The sequence below is a fragment of the Larimichthys crocea genome, chromosome II (assembly GCF_000972845.2).
Source record: "Larimichthys crocea isolate SSNF chromosome II, L_crocea_2.0, whole genome shotgun sequence".
NCBI classification, from domain to species: Eukaryota; Metazoa; Chordata; class Actinopteri; family Sciaenidae; genus Larimichthys; species Larimichthys crocea.
In genome coordinates this window covers 9,754,333-9,768,202 of record NC_040012.1, presented here as the reverse complement: position 1 = coordinate 9,768,202, position 13,870 = coordinate 9,754,333, and the positions used below count along the sequence as shown (strand labels likewise).

General features: G+C 40.4%; 2 protein-coding genes across 2 annotated transcripts in view; both read right to left on the bottom strand.

Annotated features, from left to right (window-relative positions):
- pde1cb (phosphodiesterase 1C, calmodulin-dependent b) overlaps positions 1-821 on the bottom strand; it is a 91,704-nt gene extending 90,883 nt beyond the window's left edge. Inside the window, exon 1 of the mRNA XM_027291016.1 lies at positions 555-821. Within this exon, the coding sequence (XP_027146817.1) occupies positions 555-804 (250 nt within the window). The 5' untranslated portion in view covers positions 805-821. The remainder of the gene's footprint in view (positions 1-554) is intronic.
- A 2,811-nt stretch (positions 822-3,632) lies between these two features.
- On the bottom strand, positions 3,633-9,693 carry LOC109142963 (vimentin A2). The gene is made up of 9 exons (XM_019278510.2): positions 9,077-9,693; positions 8,640-8,700; positions 6,207-6,302; positions 5,726-5,890; positions 4,939-5,064; positions 4,483-4,703; positions 4,350-4,393; positions 4,176-4,261; positions 3,633-4,066 (listed from the first exon to the last, which is right to left on the bottom strand). The coding sequence occupies exons 1-9, from the start codon at positions 9,601-9,603 to the stop codon at positions 4,025-4,027; spliced, it is 1,368 nt and encodes a 455-aa protein (XP_019134055.1). The 5' UTR covers positions 9,604-9,693; the 3' UTR covers positions 3,633-4,024.
- Between the last annotated feature and the right edge of the window lie 4,177 nt (positions 9,694-13,870).

The window sequence follows — 13,870 nt, the reverse complement described above, 5'->3', positions numbered from 1 at the left end:
TTGCCGGAAAAACTTTTCACCTTTTTTTTATCTCCCATAAACTGCATAATGTCTTGATTAACATCACCAGCATCTCATTTCTGCCGTGCATTCACCAGACAACTCATGCTGATTAGTTCAAACTTTGTCTATTTCCAATAGCAACAACCTAACGCGTATGAATATGTTAAAAAAAAAATGAATAGGACTGCAATTTGGTTTTATTTCAGTCTGAAGGGACACCTCAGACATCAAAGAGATGCTTTGGTATAGTGGAGATATGTTGCATTGAGGCTGGTCTTCAAAGAGCTCAGCATTCATTCAGTGAATACGTTTTTTTATTTATTTATTTTTTTCCACCCCCAGTATCATATTCACAGTAATCCTCTGAAGTGACCAGTCTCATCTACAGACCTGAACAACAGAGATGTGCAGTATAAAGTAACACAGTGGCAGCATGAAAAATTCAGATTGATGAGGAGACCTCCATCACCTCATGTGCACAGTCGAACATGTACTGTAACTAAGTATATGAAGTACATGTTTAGATACTTTAAGTACTGAGGTAAACTCACCCTCTGTCGCCTTCTTCTTGGAAGTTTGCTTGACTCCGTCCGAGTCCTGTCTGCTCAGCACCTCGGACAGCGACTGTCGGGAACTCTGACGTCCGGTTTGGATGGAGACGTTGAACCGGGCGCTCTTCTTCCTCGCCCGGTCCGATTCTGGAGCGGACTGGCTCCTCTCCGGATCATGGTTCTCCGGCTCTGAACCCACTTTAACCAAAGCGTTTCTTGTCCTTGTTAGAGCAGAAGTCACCGAGCCCATTCCCACAACAACAAAAAGAAAAGGTAAAAGCTTCAGTCGGAATCGGTTAATGCGAGTTTCATTTTTAACTCCACACCAAAACTCAATTTTTGTTCCACTCGCCAATTGAAAAAAACAAACACACCCACATCTGTCACTAACAAACCGTTATCTCCTTATATCATTTTTTTTTAAAGCGACGTTAACCGACTGAACGACACCGAAAATGAACCGGAAAAAAAAGAGCCGGATCATGCCGGCATGTCTCCCTCGACTTGCGTTTTTCCTCCGACAGACGCGTCACATGGAGAAAGTTGCTCTTGTCGACAAACACACTGATCTCTCGGGGCAGACCGGCGAATAAACAAGCGACATTAATTAACCGGCAATTATCCGGGTGTTATTATTAAAATGAATTAAAAAAAAAACACACATTTAAACTCATTTAAACACGACTAATATAAATTATAATAATAATTAAAAAAATCCCTTCCCTTTGTTAAAATTACGTTTTAACGTTTCTGAGATAAAGTATCGCGAGATGTGATAACGACACAATAAAATGTGATTTAATGAACCTTCTTGGCTACTTCTGACAAAACCTACCCACCTAAAGCTGCTGATCCAGTTCATCATGGCCCACCGCTGGAGCTAGTTTAGTTGACATTAATCACCGACAGATGGCAGTCTAAGTACAGCAGGCTCTCAGTGAGTTAATACTGCATTAATACTACATCTAATAGGAATAAGTCAGTACACTGATTCTAACCAAATATAACAACAAACTAGGCTGCATCATTGATCTTAATATTATGAACAAGTCACCTGTGAAGGGTGATATTTACACTATGCACAAAAAGTTGGGGATATTCGACTTTCAGGGTGCAATTTATGGAAAATGTAAAAAGTTCATGCTTCAGTGATATTATATTATGAAAGTAGGGCGTTCTACTAGAAGCATGCAATGGTGATTTCTTCATCTCAAATCATTTACTGAAACACAACTATTGCAAGTTGCTGATAACACTGATGCAACTTCCCTCTGAATACTGTATCGTCATCCTGTTTGAAGCCTTGCAATGGCCAGGCGCTGTTGGATCTTGGACTTCTTGTGATGTGAAAATGTGAACAGCATGATGAAGAGGACTGTTTAAATACAAACCGTCATTGAACCGGAACATTTAGTGGTCGATTCATGGATCAGATAGATTTTTGCCGTTAATCACCTTGTTAGAGAACAGCGTGTTATGCAATGAGTACTGAAACATTCAACAGTAGGACATGTACATCCAAATGTTTAGAGAAGGTCAAATTAAGTTCACCTGTAAATGCATTTTAGGTGCATTCTCAAATTTCACCCGAAAGACGAACATCCCTAACTTTTTGTGAGTAGTGTATGTGATTATAAAACATAATCTTGTCAAGCTTATGACATTTCGTTTTACTTAATGTCATCTGTTTGTACTTTGTGGTGGCAGAGGTATTCAGATCTTTTACTTCTGACAGATGACTCCTGAGTCCTGCATTCACAATCTTATTTAAATAAAAATACAGCAGTATTATCTACAAAATACTCTTATAGTATCAAAGTAAAAGTATCATCATGCAGCAGAACGCTCAATTTCAAGATCATATTATTGTATTATAGTATTTGAGTGTTATTATTGATGCCTAAATGTGTAAGGAACATTATAAACCAGTTGAGGTGGAGTTAATGTAAACTTCTTTATATACTGGGTATCTATCACTATACATCATTATTTGAAAAAGCAAACACGTTTTACTGGTGAACTCTTCATCTGAAAAGTTATTACAGCAATCAGATATGTATTTATTGAATTAAAAAGTAGAAATAATGTAGAAGTATCTGAAAACTGTGCTTAAAGTACAGTACTTAAGTAAATGTCCGCAGAACATTAGATCTTATTATGCAATGAGAGTATTTATATTACATTATTATTACATATCACCACTTTGTAATGATTTAATTTAAGCTGTTGAGCTTGATCAATATTTACTTAATATAAGAAGTCATTCTTTTAATCATGTCACATGACTTTCAGTATTAGATGACAGTGTTCACAGTGAAATTATCTTTTCTGAACACTTATCCATGTTGGCAGGAAAGCTGAGTTGATTGTTCAAACTCGAACTGGCAAACCAAAAGTGTGATACCGCACTAGTTTTACACCCGTACAACCTAATGCAGTACGAAACAAAAACTCTGCAAAAAATGACTCTTTGTGAAGTTTGTATTGTTGTGCTTTTGTTGACAATTTGTCAGAAATGTAACTTTTTATGGCTGCAGTTCGTGGTGATGTTGCACTGGATCAGTATTATGCTGTAGAGTGTTTCTAATACTTCTTCTCAGCAGTCGGTGCTGGGAAATCAATTTGAGGACTCTACCAAAGCTCCTGCATGAAAAGGAGCTGTCTTGCAGATTAGTCCTTACAACCTTTAGAAAAGAGTTATGGAAATATAATTTACCTCCATGGATTATAAATATCCAATCCTGACATACTGCTGATCAACTTAATCTGGCTGTCAGTGAGGCCAGTCTGCCTGAATCTACTAATTTCCAATGGTCTTTGGTGTTTTATATTTGCTTTCAAAAACTTAAAATCCATTGCCATCATGTTAATACAACTTACTTTAGTCTAAAATAAGTTTCTCCTCTTGAAACAGCTGATGCATTTGATGGTTTTACCTCACTGATTTCATTACATGCAAATGTTTTTTTACAGTTCATTCATTAGATATAATGATCACCATTTCCTTTTTCCACACGGAATCATTTTATCTAATGTTATTTCATTACCATAATGAAGTATTACATCTCACTCACAGTACTGAGTTACGGTCTTTATGGTTTATTGCTGCGTACAGGCAATTGTGACATCATTAGCATACAGGTTTCCCGGAGTGTGCATGCTGTATTGATCAAAAATACTACTTTGGTTACAAAGAAAGATTTTTGTAGACCTCAATAAAGATTTCTGTGTTGTGCTGATTTCATTATTGTGTCTAAACAAATGTGACAAAAGAAAAGATCTCGGCAGAAGGAGAAGGAAGGAAGCAAAATACAGTCTGTGTCAACTAACAGGCTTACTGGATCATCACATATAAAGGCACTTTTAGAAGCTGTGTGTGTGTTGTTGGTTTGTTTGCTTGCTTGTAGCCCCGGTGAATTGTGTTTCTTCATATTGCTTTAGTTGATTGTTTGGCAAAGACAAAGACATTATTACTCCATGTCATCGTGGTTCTGGGTTGACTCGTTGATCACCTGAACAAGGATGTAGAGGACAGAGAAAGGTGATGAGTTGTGAGTCTGAGCTCGAAGGACGTTCAGAAAATTACTTCATTGATTGAAAATCACTTGAAGTGGATTCTACCTGACCATCCCTAGTCTCAATGGTCTTGATGAGAACCTTCTTGGTTGTTGTGGATTCAATATGAGGTTTGGAATCAATCATTGTTTCTAAGAAGGAAAAATATTGTGTTGTGGCAATATAATAACTTAAACTAACATTCCTCCTGTGATAGCAACATGCACGACGTGATCCTACCTCTCAGGCTTAGAGATGAGAAGCTTGGCAGTGGGGTGGTGATTCTGAAAACGGAGAAAGTATAATGTACAAATTAGTATATCTGTATCTTTGTTGAATCTCAGACAGCATGCACATGTGCATTGTCCGTTACCTGCTCTCCTCTCCTTCCAGCAGCTTCCTGTAGGTGGCAATCTCGATGTCCAGGGCCATCTTGACATTTAGGAGGTCCTGGTACTCCCGGAGGTGACGTGCCATCTCGTCCTTCATGTTGTGAATGTCCTCCTCCAGACGTCCAATGGTGTCCTGGTAACCGCCAGTTTCCAGGGAGAAGTTCTCCTCCACCTCTCTCATCTGGCGCTCCAAGGACTCATTCTGGGACAGCAGCCAAGAGGGAACAAAATGACACTTGGGCAGTGAAAATAACTCGTTTCAAATTAAAATCATGATACCAGGGTGATATGTGAAAATAATCTCTCCCTAGATATTAATCTCTTTGCTGTGTCATTGTTAAAATGCATGCAGTTTATTTCCTGCTCTGTTTGTTTGATACCAGGCTATTGCATCACCATTTGTCGAATACAGTGTAAGCCTAAAGTTGCATACTCACAGTTCCTTTAAGGGCGTCCACCTCACAAGTAAGCGCCTGAACTTGGCGTCTGTAGTCATTGGCCTCCTGCTTGGCAAGTCTCAAGGCATCATTATTCCTGGCGGCAGCTTCAGTGAGGTCAGCAAACTGGCAAATACAGTGACAAACACAGAGAGAGGGAGGAAAGAGTGAATGAACGATGAAAGATGTGGCCACAATCGTTACACACTGTGTTCACTCCAATCTGTTGTACTTTACTGAACCAGCGTTCAGTGTTTTCATATATGCCTTAACGTCTTTTGAAGAAGAAAATAACCCTTCAATTTAATTTAAGTTGACTTGAATTTGAATTACAAATGGTTGCCTATGTATTAATCAAACTAGCAATCATCAATCATTCATTTGGGGTTGTGTTTCTGGCCACCTGATGAATATAAATCCAATATTCACGGTTCTTCTAGCTTTGTTTTTGGTCTCCACCAATTCCTGAGAAAACGTTTTGTCTCATCAGCTGCTTAATGCACCTCAGTATTCACCACTTAGTCAGCCATTTAGTTCTGGGCATGTGTATGAAGATTTTGTACATGTTTACGCTCAAGCTTTTTTTGAAAATTGCCAGTTAGAAAACCAAAACAAATAGCTGAAAGACACTAAAATGTCCCAAAAGCCAAAGGTACTGCAGTCAACTTTATTAAACTTTATGGATCTAAAATGTGCAGAATGTGTGATGTGTTTTATTTTGTTTATGATGTTGATTTTGAACCTTTTTTTCTCTCTCTCCAACTTTAAGTCAACTTCAAATCTTTACCTTGGATTTGTACCAATCCTCAGACTCTTGGATGTTTTTGGAGGCCAGGTTCTCATACTGCATACGGACGTCCCTCAGAGCAGCTGTCAGGTCAGGTTTAGCCATCTCCATGTCCACCTGCACATGCTGCTGCTGCTGCATCTGGTTCTGCAGTTCAATCATTTCCTGCAATACAATCAACAGAACGGGTATGTACCAAAACTTGATGATGATGATGATGATGAGGACAGTATTAATAGTACATAGATAATTTATTTCAGTGTGTTTGTGTATACTTGTATGCAGTCTTTCCTGCCTGTATTAACATTTCTCTGAAGCATTAAATCTTACTGATTTGGTACTCAGGGCAGATTAACAAATTACTCAACAAAGTATTTGGCCCAGTATTTCTTCTTAGGATGCCTTTAGCTTGTTAACGGTACATGTGCAGTGTTTCCGCAGTGCTCTGACTCAGCTTCAGAGACAAAAAGAGGAAGCTTACCTCATCATGCAGCTTCTTGAGGAAGTTGATTTCATCCTGGAGTGACTCTACTTTCCGCTCCAGGTCCAGTCTGGCAAGGGCTGCATTGTCCACATCCTGTGTCATGACATTGACTCTTAATAAGGCGGCTTGTGAAGGTGGTATCGTGACATATTGGAAGGTGGTTATGCATTATGTGTTTGCTGACATAGGGAAAAAAAATGCTCTTCCACATGCTGCACAGGCGCACTCACACAACAGCCACGTAAACAAAACGACCCATTGTGTAGTGAGGCAAGGTCACGAACACATGCATCCAATAAAAATCAACTGTAGACACGTGGCGAGTGTCATTGCGGATAGCGATTGGGAGTTTTCTCGTGATCGTATCCACTGCAGCACTTTTCAGGCTGCAGCCCTTGACTACACACTAAGTAACTAAGTACATTTACTGAAAAACTACTTGAGGATTTGCATTGTATACTTTCTACTTCTACTCCACTACATTTTAGAGGGAAGGACTGTATGCCACTACAGTTCTTATACATTATATTCTTATATTTATGTTAATAATCACTTTTCAGATTAAGATTTTACCTGCGAAACATACGACGAGTTTTATAAAATATGCATATGCAAAACATGCATTACAGTTAAACTAGTAGTGCATAAATTGCTAAAAAAAAAAAGAAGGCTATTTTAGTAAAAAATATTACTGATAATATTCTGAAGAGTGTTTCAGCATGATAAGTAGTTTTACTTTTGATACTTAGTTTAATTTAAATAAAACTTTGAACTATAATAGTTGAGTATTTTGAGTTTTTTTCACTTTTAAGTGAAGTATCCGAATACAAGGAGTTTGTCCAGTGAAGCTTGAAGCCACTTACTGCACGATAAAACAAGCTCTATAGTTCAGGCCTGTCTGTCCTTACCTCTAGAGAAAAGGTCTTTTATAATTTAGTGCTTCCATCACTATATAAAGGAATTTGGTTTATTAAAGGAGGCACTGCAAAACATCCAGAACCACAAAGCATTGTTCAAGAGGTCCTTAATCCCATTTCTTATTACCTAACTGCATTCTTTACTTGAAAATCTTTTAGTGGAATTTTTGTTCTTCTATTGGACGCTCTGTTACTGCGTGGTTAAGATACAGTAATTTCTGAATCCTACTAGTTTACATTTAACTTAAGAATAAAGCAAAAAGGGTGTCGTTTAGCTCAGCTGGTAGAGCATCCACCCCATGTACGAAGGCTCAGTCCTTGCCACAGCGGCCCAGAGTTCGAAGCCGACCTGTGGCCCTTTGCTGCATGTCTCTCCCTCACCACATTCCTGTCACTCTTCAGCTGTCGCTATACAATAAGAGCTTGAAAAGGCCGTAAAATAAAAATAAAAAAACACGATAATATCAAAAAAACAAAAAAAACATGTCACTCTATCCAAAAACATCCTCCTATAATTTATTTAATCCCCTTCCATCTCCCCTGTGTACACACTCCCTGTGGCACCACACCGCTGTGCTTTGTCAGGGCGTTGGCAGGCTGGTAATTGAGGTATCAGCAAATGAAGCAGCTTTGCCCCAGCTCTAATGCCACAAACAAAGTGTGCTATTCAGCAGGGTTTCCCAAAACAGGCCCGAGGCCGGAGCAGTGACTGTCTGCCTGACTGAGCGAGTGCCTACTGTGGACCCTGTATTGTTGTCTGAGTGCCACCATGGCTGACCACAGGGACTTCCTTCCTGCCATTCATATAGACAAGGTCATGATCGTGAAAATGTATTGATAACTCACTGCATACCTTAAAAAGCACATAATCATTGGAGGATTTAAGTTTATTGTTATGCTGTATGTCTGCAGCTATGTACGTGCTCCTCATTTATTTGGTGTGTTTGTGGGGTCTCTTTGTGCCATGACACCCATCTGAAACTATTTGCACGACTCATCACCACTTCATTATTCACCATTAAACCCAGACCCTTGACAAGCCGGTAATGAGATGAGATCTTTATGTCCTGTTGCCCTCCCAGAATGAGACAGCCGAATCACATGGTGGCTTGTCTTCTCGCTCTGATAACCACATTGGGTCCACACACATTGAGTCCAGCTCATTCAGTGTGACCGGTCAGACTTAAAAAGGGCTCGTCTCATTGCAGGCCTGATTGAACCGGGGGTCAGTTCTGCTGTACAGCTATTTCGGATCATGGCTAGAATCTGCTGTTGTGGCATCAGAACAGAGCATTCCTGTCTCTGCAGCTCATGAGCAATAATTAGATAGAGGGAAAATGGACAGTCGCACCACATAACTGTCAGAAGTGAGGCTCATGGAGATAATTAAGGTTGATCTAATCTTGTTGTCATCAATTTAAGGTTTTAAATCACTTAAATAACCAGAGGTAGGGTTAGAGAGATTCACTTGATTGTGAAAACACCTTATTTCACTACATGAATCATACTTTACCTGTCTGAAGCTATGCATGTTGCTCTCGGCATCCTCCCGCTGGGAAATCTCATCCTGCAACCTGCACACATAGAAAAAAATAAATAAAAAGAATAAACAGGCACTTTATCCTGACAACCACTTCTTTCTGCTCCCTCAGCTCTGTTTCTGCCTCCACTTCTTCTTCACGCATGAAAACATTTCTGTGACAGATAAGCTCGGACACAAAGCTGCAGCAGCACTTCCAGGTTCAGGTTTTTGCGCAGTGACTGGCATATATTCATGACAAGAAGCTGAATAAAATCAGGCCTGTGTTGAAGTTTATATAACAAGTTTATACCTAAAAAAGGCGCATGCATGTACTGATGTGATTTATAGGGCCTATATATCATAAGAAAGCTGTATGGAGTTTCTTTGTCAGCACACAAACAGAGGACAGAAAGTGTCACGCCTCCTACTTCTCTCTCAGCCTGTCGATGTCGTCTGCCAGGTTGTCCCGGTGAACTTCCACCCGGGCCTTCTCGTTGGTGAGCTGGTCCACCTGGCGCCTCAGCTCCCGCATCTCATCCTCGTACAGATCACCGACCCGGGAGGTGCCTTTGCCCCGCAGCTGCTCCAGCTCCGCAAGCAGGATCTTGTTCTGCTGCTCCAAGAAGCGCACCTTCTCGATGTAGCTGGCGAAGCGGTCGTTGAGAGACTGCATCTGCGCCTTCTCGTTGGTGCGGTTCGTGATGAAGTCGCTGTTTATGGCGTCGGACAAGGAGAAGTCCAAGTTCTCGGAGGACAGCCGGGGCATCGCTGCGCTGCTCCGGAGCCTTTGAGTCTTCACTGCGTAGATGTTCGGAGCGGAGGAGAGACCGTAGGATACCCGTGTGGTGCGCACCGGGCTGGAGTACTGGCGGCTGGAGTAGGTGGTCCTGGCCGCGACTCTCTCCCCGCCAAACATCTTCTTGTAAGAAGAATGTGGAACTGACTTATAAGACATCTTGCTCGTATCTTTGCATACAATACCTCAGGTTTCCTCTTGTCCCCGACAGCATCAGCAGAGTGCGCCTGGGAAGGCGTTTCCTAGATCGTTACTTATTTATAGTCTCCTCCTTATGCAAATGAATCAACGGTGACTTGAGTGACACCTTGACAATCCAATCAGAGAGCTGAACACAGGAAGGTTGTCTTTCAGGTCCATAACAGTCCTGCAAAACTGGGCCAAAGTGTTATTGCGCACAGCATAGTAAGGATGTGTGAGCCTGTCTGGCATGTTCTGTCACATCATGTTTTAACCTGAAAACCTCTCACAAATGCACGAGATGAAATTGCATTTGGATAATTACATTGGTTTCCTAAAAGTACACCAGCGCGTGAGTGTCAGGAGATGCTGAGAGGATTTCTTTTGGATGTTTGCCAAATCTGTCCACTAATAATAGAATCCCCAGAACAAGAGGGATTTGAGTCTGATCAACATTATTGTAATTATAAGATTTTGATGTGTGTGTGTGTGTGTGTGTGTAAACAGGGGGATAAAATGGCATCACTATGTCGCTTTGACATAATGCAGTGCTGTGAATTGCTGCTTTATAATTGATTCATTCATTTAATCAATTTCTTTCTCCTTGTGTCAACACACACACACTCCGCATACATTATTACACTGCTTTTCCAGAGGTTCTCAATCAATTTTATGGACCCATGTTAATAGTTTTTCTTTGTGAGTTATGGTGTGTGTATGCATGTGTGTTGGAACATACCATACATGCAGTTTATTATGCTGTATGTGCAATGCTTGAGTGAGAAAGAGAAGATCAGTCTGTGCAAGTCAGCAGCTTCACGTCCTTTAATCAGGTTTATAGAACACGTCCAGGATTCCCACTACACACATACGTCTTTGATGATCACACACTCAGGGAGTGCAATAAAGAAAGGGGGAACAAATCAATGTCATCCAACCAAACCACTAGCAGGTTTGCAGCAAGCCTTTCAGCGTACGATTGCAGTTCCCCAGTATTCAGATTGACCTTCAGCAGATGATGAACGTACATCACGTCAGACAAGCTCTTTCTCTCCTTGACTGTCTGCATTTGTCTCTTTGTGCCTCCACTCTCTGCGTTCAGAGGTGTCGGTGCTGCAGTGCTGCTGACTTGCTGAGATTCAGTGATTGTGAAGGGAGGCGCAGGGCAGCAGAGGCAGCAGAGGCAGCAGAGCTGAGCCAGTGATACTCTACACCTCCCAAACACACTGCACTGGTGCTACTGGCTGCACTATGCTCTTTACAAAACATGAACGATGTAAAGGAGATTTTAATGATGTTTGTCGACTTGATAACAGCCTGAATGCACAAATATTTCTTTCAGAGATATTTTCACATTGTTGCCTTGAGGGTCCGGGTGGCTACAGTGATATGAAGCTGGCACGTTGCCTCTGAGATATGACTGTGCAGGGATGAATACAGCACTATAGGCTAGAATCTAATAAAGATGTAGTCTTAAATATCTGGCTTTGTCTGGCAAGTTGTGTCTTTTTTCTGAGTATGCAGTGGTGGAAGAAGTATTCAAATCACTTACTTATGTCAAAACTGGCTAAATCTAATGCTAAAAAATACTAAAATACTTAATTTCAAGTCCTGCAACTATTGCAAAACGTACATGACATATTAAAATTAAAGTACTCATTATGTTAAATGGCACCTGTCAGGGTTATATTATCATATTACTTGATATTTACAATGTATTAATGTCTAATCAGGTCAGATTGTCTTTCAGACAATCAGCTACTGTTAGTAAAACATTCTATTTAATGAACTGATCATGTTTTTTCAATCTTAATTTTAATTCTAACTGCTAATTATAGCTGTGAAATAGATATATTGAAGTAAAGATTCTTTTTGTACCTTGAAAATGGAATATAAGAATTGAAATACTCCAAGTAAAAGTACCTCAAAAGTACTGAGTACACTATTGCTTGTGACAACATTTTGGAAAGTACCTGTGAGTAAGCAGAACACTGGAGGTTTATTTTCTTTCACTCAATCACATTAAGAAATCCAATAAAGTCTCAGGAGTGTAAATGTACTTAGACTCAGTTTTGAGGTTATTTTGGATACAAATCTGCCGTGAACCAAACTAGTAAATATTGTGGTAACTGGATATGATATTTAAAAAAAAACAACCTTTGTGGCTCCAGAGGGAGAAGCAGAAATCTGATGAAAATGGAAATCAGTTTGAACTAGTTTGAAAATAGAAAACAATCTGGTGAATTACAGTTTAAAAAAAAAAACGTGACAGACCTATGTATAGGCATTAAGTTCAACAGTAAGGCACTCTTTATACATATACATTTCCCTAGCAAGGGACAGACTTTAGAATAAATTCTAATGGGAAATGAAGTAAACATGCACAATAAGTAAAAACATGCAAAATAGTTAATATAGTAATAATAGTAAATGATTGTAAATCAATGGTGGAGGTGCTACAGGGTCCACAAAGAGGCCCCAGTATGAGTAAACAGTGGAACCCCAATCCGGCAATGGAAATTCACATGATCAACACTCACTTAGAGGCAGGGGGGCTGTAAAAATTCCTGCTCCCGGGCCCATTATGAGCCAGCTCTGCCAGTGTTGGCCACAGAGACAGACAGAGGAGGCCGGGATTGTCACAGACAGAGCAGGGATTGTGTATTGCTGATCTGTCACCTAACTGTAGCAACAGAATGCCGACAGTAGGGCGTAATTATTGTTTGTACCCCCGTGTTTGCCAGTGCCATAGTTTAGGCCAAATAGCTCCCATTCTTGGCAATGTTTGGAATTTATCGTTTGGTCCTTTTATCTTTGTTGCTGAGGTTCCTGTTTCTCTCCAAAGCAACAGCTCTGCAGGCGAGCTCATTAAAAAGATCGTAGAACAGGACAAGAAGAAGCATCAAATAAGAAACAACATTAATCAGAGTCAGTCAGCCTGTAATGGGACAGATAGGTTCAATCTTGTTTCTGGGTGTCATCGCTTCAAAACCACAGGCACTGGGAAGCAAAAAGGCATCCTTTGTTTCATCTCCCATGATGGTGAATCACAGACCCGTGCATCCAGTAGCCATAGCAATCGTCCCCAACATTATGTGCCGGAGCTGAAACCAAGAAAATAGATGGATTCAAGGGCTTTCCCGTTAACAGAGATGAACTCTTACAGGAAAATCATTCTTTATTTTATTTATTTAAACTACTAAAGTTTGTGGTGTGCAGTTTGCAGCAATAGTTTTTTTGTTGCGCCCTTTTATTTATCTTTGATAACTTGGTTAACTCGGTGGTTTCTTTGTGGGTCATGGCATGGCTTAGATTTAGTGGAGGGAGTGCTGCGGCACAATGTCTTTGTGTGGCACCTCATTAAGTGCATGGAGATCAGACTGAGGTAAATCTAAATGTGAGAAAGGAAGGCTGTAAATCCTGACACAGGGGGCCTCAATGGGCTTTTGTCAAGTCTGTGTGTGATGGTCATGTTATTATTCGTGGTGGAAAATAAGTACACATGTACAGATGGAAATATCAGACTTTTCTGGCTGTTACAACGATAACTACCTATCTGTATTTCACCAGCATGGACCACACCATCAACAAGATACGTTAAAATATTGACAAAATGAATGATTGCGGCTAAAGTTCTTGGGTCTGAAGCTGCGTTGTGGGGAAGTTTGATGGACCCCCCCTAACAGGCCCTAGGAACGAGAGGAGAAAAGGTTAAAGAAATGGGTTGGGCGGTAAGGGTGAGCGCAAAGGGAACCAGAGGGTTAGGAGGGTATTTATAGGACTGTCAGAAGTTTTGTGGTTGAGGTGTGATTACGCTTTAAGCTCCAAATAAAGTAAGTAACAAACAAGCTACAGGAGTAAATGCTGCATGTGCACTGATGTATCAGTATTAAAATACAACGTATAATCCTCTGCAGTACTTTTATATTCCATTATATCCTGCTGGTATTGCTTTTGGACTTTTACTTTAGAAGTAAATTGTAAATGAGTACTTGTGTTGTATTAATGCTTTCCCCTAAATAAAGACCTTGATATTTAATCTTCGGCTGGCTCCCGTTCATGAGGAATTTCATTTTCTACATCTGCTCTAAGCAGTTTTTCTTAAGCTCCAGTTTTTTCTGTTGGTGGTCAGCAAAAGTTAAGGATGGGCGTTCATTTCAGGAAACGGAGCTTCCACTGGATACCTTTCGGCCATAGTAACAACAGAGGAATTAAGCTGCAGGGGCTTTTTTCCAAATCTCCATAG